This window comes from Penaeus chinensis, chromosome 19, assembly GCF_019202785.1.
Source record: "Penaeus chinensis breed Huanghai No. 1 chromosome 19, ASM1920278v2, whole genome shotgun sequence".
NCBI lineage: Eukaryota > Metazoa > Arthropoda > Malacostraca > Decapoda > Penaeidae > Penaeus > Penaeus chinensis.
Window position 1 is genome coordinate 6292320 of NC_061837.1, and position 10000 is coordinate 6302319.

The 10000-nt window shown below is 38.8% G+C and overlaps 1 protein-coding gene across 1 annotated transcript in view; it reads left to right on the top strand.

The window, feature by feature from the left end:
• The window catches only part of LOC125035228 (glucose dehydrogenase [FAD, quinone]-like), a 25999-nt gene extending 21453 nt beyond the window's left edge, over positions 1 to 4546 (top strand). The window contains exons 10-13 of the mRNA XM_047627486.1: positions 442 to 619; positions 1170 to 1240; positions 2861 to 3012; positions 3448 to 4546. Coding sequence (XP_047483442.1) covers positions 442 to 619; positions 1170 to 1240; positions 2861 to 3012; positions 3448 to 3586 — 540 coding nt within the window. The 3' untranslated portion in view covers positions 3587 to 4546. The remainder of the gene's footprint in view (positions 1 to 441; positions 620 to 1169; positions 1241 to 2860; positions 3013 to 3447) is intronic.
• The last annotated feature ends 5454 nt before the right edge of the window (positions 4547 to 10000 follow it).

The following is a 10000-nucleotide window of genomic DNA, read 5'->3' on the forward strand; positions in this document are numbered from 1 at the left end:
GAGAGAGAGAGAGGGGGGGGGGCGAGATAATCGCAGTAATATTGTCTTTATAACAATAGTGATATATATAAAGAATGTTCATACCGTCATTGTTGCTCATGACAGTGATTACAAATAACTGTAATAATATATAATAATTGTAATAGAAATAAGTAATCGTAGTCAGTGAATGAATAACAAAACACTATACCTTATAAAAGCAGACAAATCTGTTATTCACAATAAGCCTATTTTGCGTAGTGTGTTTTTTGGCCATCAGCATATTATTATAATTATCACAGTTGATGTAACCATGTCCTTGTTATAATTATAAAACTTAAACGTTAACTTTTTAAAACTTTTTAAACTTTATTTATTCTTAACTTTTTGCTTAACGGAATCACTAAAAGAATATGGCACTAAGAACACACCTTCCCCCCCCCCCCCCACACACACACACAGCTCTACTACCAATACTTCACCCCCATCATGGGCCAAGAAGGCTTCAGCATCTCTCCCATGCTGACAAGGGCCAAGTCACGAGGCTCCGTCACCCTGCAGTCAAACAACCCTAAGGACCCGCCAGTCATTGACCCTAACTACCTGAGCCACCCTGCTGACGTCAAGAATATCATCAGAGGTCAGGGGAGATGATAACTATTTTGAGTTGTTTGTTTATTGTCTCGTTTGATGGTTTGGGTTATTAAGAAAAAAATTGGTATTTTTAGGGAAGGAGCGATACTTTTCTTGTCGTTTTTTTTTTTTTTTTTGCAGGGGGGGGAGGGGGGTCATTTTGCATATCATTATTTGGTTGGTTTAGTAAGAAAGATGAGGTGGAGGAAGCTGGAATTATCGAGTCATTGACCCTAATTACCTGAGTCACCCTCATGACGTCATTAGAGGTTAAGGAAGAGAAGATGTGTTTTGATTATTATTTGATTTATTATCATTATTTGATTATTAAGTTTTAGTTCCTTTGCATTCGGTCGTTTAAGGAAAACATTAATTAAATATTAATCTTAAGAAAAATTAAATTCATGTTTATTTTCAGGGAAGGGAAAACACACATCAAGTCGTTCTCTGAACTTTTAGTATTTTTTAAAAATTATTTGGTAATTTTGTTTCGAAAAATAATACACCGGAACCATTCTTAAAATAAACTCACTGCTGATTTATTTTCCGGAATCCAGGCATCAAGTTTGCCCACGAAGTAGCGAGAACACCGGCCATGCAAGAGTACGGGACGCGATTCCACGATAAGGTAAGGGAAATCTCGACCTTATGGGCTTGGGCTGCTGGTTGCCTGTGAGTCTGGCCTCGTCGGTTCGAGAGACGGGCGGCTTCGAGGAAAGAATGGCTTCAGAGGACGTGGTCGCCTAGGAATATTTTTCAGTGATGATGCGTCTGCGGCAGCACAAGAAATACCTTTGTTTATATATATATATATATATATATATATAATTATTATTATAGTTTTAATTATTATTATTATTGCTAAGGCTCCTACAATCTACTAATAGCTTAGTTCTGGTCATTAATGATATCATTATTACCCATATCATTATTTTTGTTATTATCCATTTTGTTGTCATTATTATTATTGTTATTTTCATATAAATATCATTGGTACTTACAACTACTTTTTGTCATTGCTATTATTGTTTCATACCATTCTTGTTCTTGATTTTATGGCTTCTGACCTTCACGTATTTTTGATGTTATATTTTTTAACACTTTTTTTCATTCATTTTTTTTCTTTTCTTTTTGTTTTGTTTTTCTTTTCTTTTTTTGTCATATAACGGATTTTTCTCTTTCGAAAATCCTTCCCCATACCCTGCCCTCTCCCTTTTGCTTCTCCTCCTCTCTCCTTATTTCCCCTAACCACTTCCCCTCTATATCTCTCTATCCTCTCTATCCTATCTCCCTTTTATCTGCAATCCCCATCTACCTTGTATTCATCTCCACTTCCCACCTCCCCCATCCCTTCTCTCTCCCCCATCACCACTCCCCGGCCCTTCCTCCCCTCCTCCCCTCCCCTTCTAACCCCCCCTCCTCCATCTTCGCTCCCTCTCTCCACCCTCCCCTCTTATTTCTCCCTCTTCTTCGCCCTTTCCTTACACCCCTCCCGCAATATCCCCCACCCTGTCTTCCTCTCTCTTCCTCCCCTTCGCCTTCCCTACAACCCCCTCCCTTTCCTCTATCCCCACTCCCTCGCCCCCCTCCCTACCTCATCCTCCTTTTCCATCCCCTCATTTCCCCTTCTTCTCCTCTCCCTCCCCCTCTACACCCCGTTCTTCCCCCTTTTCTTTCGCTTCCTCACCTTCTCTCCTTACGCTCTCATTCCCTTCTTTCTCCCCCTCATTCTCCTCTTCCTCCTCTTCACCATCCTTCCCTACCCCCTCATCCCCCTCATGTTCTCCCCCGCCCCATCTCCTCATTCTCCTCTTCCTCCCCCTCCCTTCATCCCCCCCTCATCTTCCTCCCCCTCCCTTCACCCCCCTCATCTTCCTCCCCCTCCCTTCACCCCCCCTCATCTTCCTCCCCCTCCCTTCACCCCCTCATCTTCCTCCCCCTCCCTTCACCCCCCCTCATCTTCCTCCCCCTCCCTTCACCCCCCTCATCTTCCTCCCCCTCCCTTCACCCCCCCTCATCTTCCTCCCCCTCCCTTCACCCCCCCTCATCTTCCTCCCCCTCCCTTCACCCCCCCTCATCTTCCTCCCCCTCCCTTCACCCCCCTCATCTTCCTCCCCCTCCCTTCACCCCCCCTCATCTTCCTCCCCCTCCCTTCATCCCCCTCCTCCCCCTCCCTTCATCCCCCCTCATCTTCCTCCCCCTCACGCCATTCCCCTCTTCCTCCCCCTCATATTCTTCCCCTCCCCAGCCTCTCCCCGGTTGCGAGCACGAGGTCTTCGCGACTGACGCTTACTGGGAGTGCTTTGCCCGTGCTTTCACCGGGCAGACGTACCATCCAGCGGGCACGTGCAAGATGGGGCCTGTGGGTGACCCCTTCAGCGTCGTGGATCATAGGCTCAGGTCGGTGTGTGTGTGTGTGTGTGTGTGTGTGTGTGTGTGTGTGTGTGTGTGTGTGTGTGTGTGTGAGAGAGAGAGAGAGAGAGAGAGAGAGAGAGAGAGAGAGAGAGAGATTTATGATCCATATACGTCATTAGTGATAGTGATCTATTCACTGTTTATGAAGGCTGGTATATAATGGTAGGTTCTAAGAATGTCATTATAAAGATATAAATTGTGATATAAATTGTAAGTAATGTCTGCCTTAGAAAAAAATAACAGTTAACTTAAATCGAACCACCTAGAAACTATATCTAGACAATGCGAAGAAGAGAGATAAGAAATAGTTAAAAAACGCCATTCAAAGACGGTCAAATTTACCTAGCCTTACGTCATAACATCAGGTACCTTTCCATACACAAAGAACATCGACTTCTAACACCATTTTCCCTCTCCTAGAGTTCGCGGTGTCTCTGGGCTCCGAGTGGTGGACGCCTCGATCATGCCTCTGATCGTCTCGACCAACACGAACGCCGCTACCATCATGATTGGCGAGCGCGCCGCAGATTTCATCAAGCAGGAATGGGGTGTCATCTAGTACCACACGTTTCGTCATCTGAGTCTGTTACCGGATGATCCTACCGTGTCATATGATCCTCTAAGGTGCTATCTGATTATAGACGGCATTAGGTTATTTACAATAATATTAACATAGCATGATGGGAACTTTAGAGACGCTGTAGCAAAGGCAAATTTTGGATAAATTAAGCTTTGGAAGAACTGAAGAAACAGTCTTTCCGAGTAGCGTTAATAAGCTGGAAGTCCCTCTCGATGTGTACACGAAGATAAATCCGGAAAGGTGTCGAGTTACCCAAAATAAGGATTATCAATGAGACATGAAAACTTTCGATTGATAATGCAACAAACTTAGATCTATTCAGTAAGAAAAAAAACAACAGTGGAGCTTCGAAACCTTACGAAATACCACAGATATACCTCATCTGCGCATGCAAAGGAGACTTCCTAATCCACACATATCACATATCACAGTCCATGCCTCATACCACATAAGTGTCATCGTCCACAAGGATAGACATAACTTATCTATCAACAACCAGTAATCACGGGTAAACAACGCCACAGAGAAGTGGACAAGAATACAGAGGAGGGCATCTGTGCTGTGAATAGCTGGTGAAAGTGACGGAAAGAGAGAGAAAAAAAATGGACAATAAGTGACGAATTGAAAAACTCTAAACCGGTGGAACGGATTTTTGATTATACAGAAACTGAAAAAAGTGATGAGTTTAAGATTATGAAAGAAAGACAATTTTAAGATAAGATACTTGTGTACTTCCTCTCCAAGAGAGAAGCGAATAAATTAACTGTAGTGTGATATTACTAAAATTAGATTTTTAATGCTAAGAAATATGATTACATTGTCTTAAATAATCACGATGTATGTATATGTATGTATGTACGTATTACCATTGTCTTTATCATTAGTATTATATTGTGTGTACTTTTAAGGCTTAAATAAATTATATTATATTATTTACAATCAATATTTTCTTTATACATATATGTGCATTTGTATATATAAATGGTATTCACATACATCTGTGTTTATATGTATGTATATATGTGTGTATATGTATATGTATATATATATATATATATGTGTGTGTGTGTGTGTGTATATATATATATATATATACATATGTATGTGTGTTTGTGTGTGTGTGTGTATGTGTTTGTGTGTTTGTGTGTGTGTGTGTGTGTGTGTGTGTTTGTGTGTGTGTGTGTGTGTGTGTGTGTGTTTGTGTGTGTGTGTGTGTGTGTGTGTGTGTGTGTGTGTGTTTGTGTGTGTGTGTGTGTGTGTGTGTTTGTGTGTGTGTGTGTGTGTGTTTGTGTGTGTGTGTGTGTGTGTGTGTTTGTGTGTGTGTGTGTGTGTGTTTGTGTGTATGTGTGTGTGTGTGTGTGTGTTTGTGTGTGTGTGTGTGTGTGTGTGTGTGTGTGTGTGTGTGTGTGTTTGTGTGTGTTTGTGTGTGTGTGTGTATTTGTGTGTGTGTATTTGTGTGTGTGTGTATGTGTGTGTGTGTGTGTGTGTGTTTGCGGACACACAAACACAAACACACACACACACCAACACACAAACACACACACACACATATACATATATACATATGTATATGAATATATACATGTATATTATATATATATATATATATATATATATATATTAATATATATTTATATATATAAACATACATACATACATACGTATATATCATATATATAAATAATATATATACATACATATACATATTATATATATATGTATACAAACATACATATTATATATATATATATATATACATGTATATGTATATTATATATACATATATGTATATATATGTATATATATATTATATATACACATATATTACATATATTCATATAATATATATATATAGATAGATATATACGTATATATATACATACATATATATTATATATATAACATATATATGTACAAACATACATACATACATGTACATATATTCATATATGTATACATATGTATATATGTATTTATGCATATACGTTTCGAAGTTTCTAACTTCATCCTCATTGCTAGAAAATAGATTAAAAGAACCATAAACATAAGCAAAAATTGCAAAAAATTACAAACATGGAGTAAAAAATTGGTTTCAAACAAAGCAAAACAGGCTATACAAGCAGTAAGGGGGAGGAGGGTTGTTTAAAAGAAACTATCGTTGAACTAGGGAAACAAGGATAATGGTAAACAAAGTGATTATTAACTAGATCAAATTCGACAATAAAATAGGTAGAAGTTTTAAAACAAGCTCTAAAATAAATGATAATTGGAAGGAAAAATATAAACTAGGTAAAAAAAACAAGTAAACTAAACAAAACATAAGATCACTATTATAAAAACTTACATAGAGATTTCTGCATTTATTGAGTATGTAATGGGAAGGCAGTTGTTGTATTGTTGAGGTCTGGTTTCATCCTTGAGATAAACAAGGATTCTAAGGTGATGAGATTAAGTCTGTTTGAGGCAGAGGTCAGAATGTGAAAACAATTTTGTGTGAGTGGATGTCCAGTGGAATAGCAGTGTTCTCTGAAGGCAGATGGTGATGGTGAACTGAGCAGAATACCTGTACGGTAAGACTTCCCATATGCTCCAAAATACGGTGTTGCAGAGAGCCTGTGGTACTACCCACATATCGAGAGTTACATCTCGAACATTTAAACTGGTAGACAACACAGGATCTTAGTGCAAATGGTAAAGGCTCAGTTTTAGTCAAAAGAGAACGCAGAGTGGTAGTTGTCTTGAAAATGAATCTGAAATCAATTTGGGGGAATGTATCCTTAAAAATGGTTTGAAGTTCCTTTCTAATGTTAAAACTTAAATGCCCAAGGGATGGAAGTGTAATATAATAAGTCTTATGCAACTGATAACATGTCCATGTTTCTGATCCATAGGTCATAACTGGGAGGATGCACTGGTTAAAGACTTTTCTTTTTAAACATAATGACAAGGAGCCTCTTAGTATGCTATTGTAATAATTTGTCTGCCGAAGGCGCTCCAGCCTAGACTGATGCGCGTCGCCTTGAACATGTATCTGTTCGAACTGAACTCTACTGTTGAACATGATCTTAGTCTGTTTCTTGTTCATCCTCAGTCCGACTTTCAGGCTTTCTCTATTCAGATCAATTATTAGTTGCTGCATTTAATTTGCAGATTCACTGAAGAGAACAATATCATCAGCAAATCTTATATTGTTTAGGTATTCGTCCCCGATTTTGATACCCTTTCCAGTCCATTCTAGCTTCTTGAATATTCCTTAAGGCAAGCTGTAAACAGTTTTGGTGTGATGGTATCACCCTTTCTAACACTTTTCTTGATTGGGATTTTATCGGTTTCTGTGTGGAGCTTGATGGTTGCTGTACCATCTTCGTATATATCTTCTAATATTTTACAATATACCGCCTCTACTCCCTGTCTTCGAATAGCTTCCAGTACTGCTGGTATTTGTACAGAGTCAAATGCCTTTTCGTAACTAATGAATGCCATACAGAGGGGATTTCTATATTCGTTTATTTTTTCTCTTATTTGAGTAAGCGTGTGTATGTGGTCTGTTGTTGAGAATCCACTGCGGAAGCCTGCCTGTTCTCTAGGCTGGTTAGAATCCAGACTGTCAGAGATGCGAGTTGTGATGATTTTAGTGAACAGTTTGTAAGTAATGAAAGGAGACTTTTGGGTCGGTAGTTTTTTAGATCCCTCCTGTCCCTTTTTTATGAAATAATATATATATATTTATATAGCCGTTTCCCAAACATTGACAATATTCGGGTGAACATTTTTATCGGATTTGAGCCTTTCTTGGCCACGGAACGGCCGCCAGGTGGTTTCGGTCAAGAAGCCATTTCGTAAGGTCTATCTATCTCCTCTTCATCCCCCTCCACCTCCCACTCCTCTTCCACTCGTCACTCCGGAGTTCTGCGCAGCTTTAGGAATAGAGAATGGTAGGCTTGGGGAAGGAGAAAACAGAAAACTGTAGCAAACTACGCAAACACAAAAGTAATTTCAGATGCTGGCTCTTTCCGGACAGTTTGCACATAGCACTGACTTTACAGGCGATAATTAACAACGATTTTGTTGGCATATGTCGTATATTCTACTTGGTTTAAATTTTACATTTCCTTATGCTGCAGCTTTGTTATGATATGATAAAGAAGTAAATAAACAAAGAAGACATGGGAAATGAATGATAATATTGTTTTATTCTATCAAGGCATTTATAAAATCGAAACGCTCTCGACGAATTTATTATAAAAAACAAAAGAAAAAAAAATATATATACAGATAGATAAGTTTGCGTGTATGTATATATATACATATATATATGTACATATATAAGCTAAATAACAATAAATGCATAGTCTCTAGTGTACAAAGATTACACGCTTTTGCGCGAGCCAGTCAGTCATGCGGGCGGAAACGGGAAGAAGAGGATCTTTGCGGGTCAACATTACCTCCAAGACTGACCTGATGATCAGCGTCCAACCCCCAGGCTTTATGCCTAGTGACGTCATGCGCGAGTGACGAGACCTAACTTAAAATATATAAATCTTACCACTTCGTAATTGCCGCGTGTAAAGGGCAGTTTATCTTGTACGAATATGATTGTTTCTGGGCCAAGGCATAGTAGCGTACTGATGGAAGGAACATTTATTTTTCTAACAATTCGATATATTTGTCGAAACTGAAACTCCGCCTCCACATTTTACTCGTCGCCTAAAAAAATATTTCGTCTGTCATATCTGAAAAGTAAATAATGATAGACAACCAGAACCTGGGATATGACGTATGGGGCACTATCATGTATAAACATTTATTTATATCACAAACTGAACTGAATTCATTTACGAACAAACCCTTTATCTGCCATTACTCTCCCCAGTAATCTAGGTCTTTTCTCCACAAACTGCTGGGCAAACTGGAGGCGACGTTGGCGATGCCATTTGCTCAAACTCTCTTTGATAACGTTCTGTGATATATCCCATCTCCACGTAGTCGCTTTCTTCACCGTGCGCCCTGTTACCAGGAGCTGTAGGTCTTCATGAGTTTGAACTGCATAGGTGAAGGGGCATCCTAACCTTCGGTGGTCTTTCGCAGAACGCAGGAATGAGGGCTGTCGTTTAGGATGCCCGCCTCCCACGTTTTCCATCTATATACCCTCGACCGGGATATACCCAACTCTCTGGATATTTAATTGGGAGAGAAATTCCTTTCCCTCATCCCAACATTGCAGACCTTTTTGCAATTTTAGCTTGCCTTGCGCCCATCTTGAAAGAAGTGGCAGAGTGGCAGTCTTATTTTCACCTGGGGTTTTGCATATGTCATTATGACGTCACATACCCTATACCATATATCAGCATTAGCTGAAAATAAATAGGGATTTATAAATATTAATTACCGTAAAGGATATCAAATATACAATTTCATTGTTTTTATTTTCTAGATGGTTCCACTTTCAAATAACTTTTCACACTAGGAAATTATCATCTCTATCCTAAACATCAAAATAATAAATCAAAGCTTTGATTTTGCAGTGAAGGTCTATTAGGGTAATTTCATCTACGCATATACTGTAAACATACGTGCACTGACAAATAGAAAGAAAATGATATTGCATATGTGAGAGATAAACGTAGATGAAATCCCATTTCGTCAGAATGAACAATATCCTTTTATTTTTTAATACATCAGATATCACTAGGAGTCAGTTCTTAGACTATAAATATTCACCCTCCTCGGAACCACCCAGCTAGTAGTTGCTCGAGTCCAAGCAAGCAAACATGTATTTCCTCGTTCAGTAGATTGAATGTGGATGCGTCTCCTTATACAAGCGCAAAGACTTGTGGAAAAGTGGAATGATAATAGCGAATATTATGATCAGATCTTGACACGATATAAAGAAGATTCAGAATAACCGAAACGAATTAAACATAGTGTTTCGTATCTCATCACCACGTTTTGAGTCTTCATTTCAATGGACGTTCCACGCTAGCACACAGTGATAAGGCCTCTATATTCACTGTAGGCCTACTGCGGTTTTACGTTCAGCCATTGTTCTATAATGAAGAATATAATGCAGCACGTTTTCTGTTTACTGAATCTGTGTTTGGTTCAAGCGAAAAGAAGAAAAACTACGAGATGGTGCAGCAGCGAGTGATTGTAAATGTGTCAGAGAACTTTATTTGATAAAGTTGCCATACATAGATGATTAAAGCGTGAAGTTTTTTTTTTTTTTTTTAATGTTTCAAAACCATGCTTTGTTATCACTTACGTTAAAGAAATGAAAAAGCAAATGGCTTTTGTAGCTTCAAAAAATAGATTCTGATATACTTATTGGTCATTTATATTTTACCAAACACACTCTTTGTTACAAATAACCTAGGGTTTTTCCGCACCCATAAA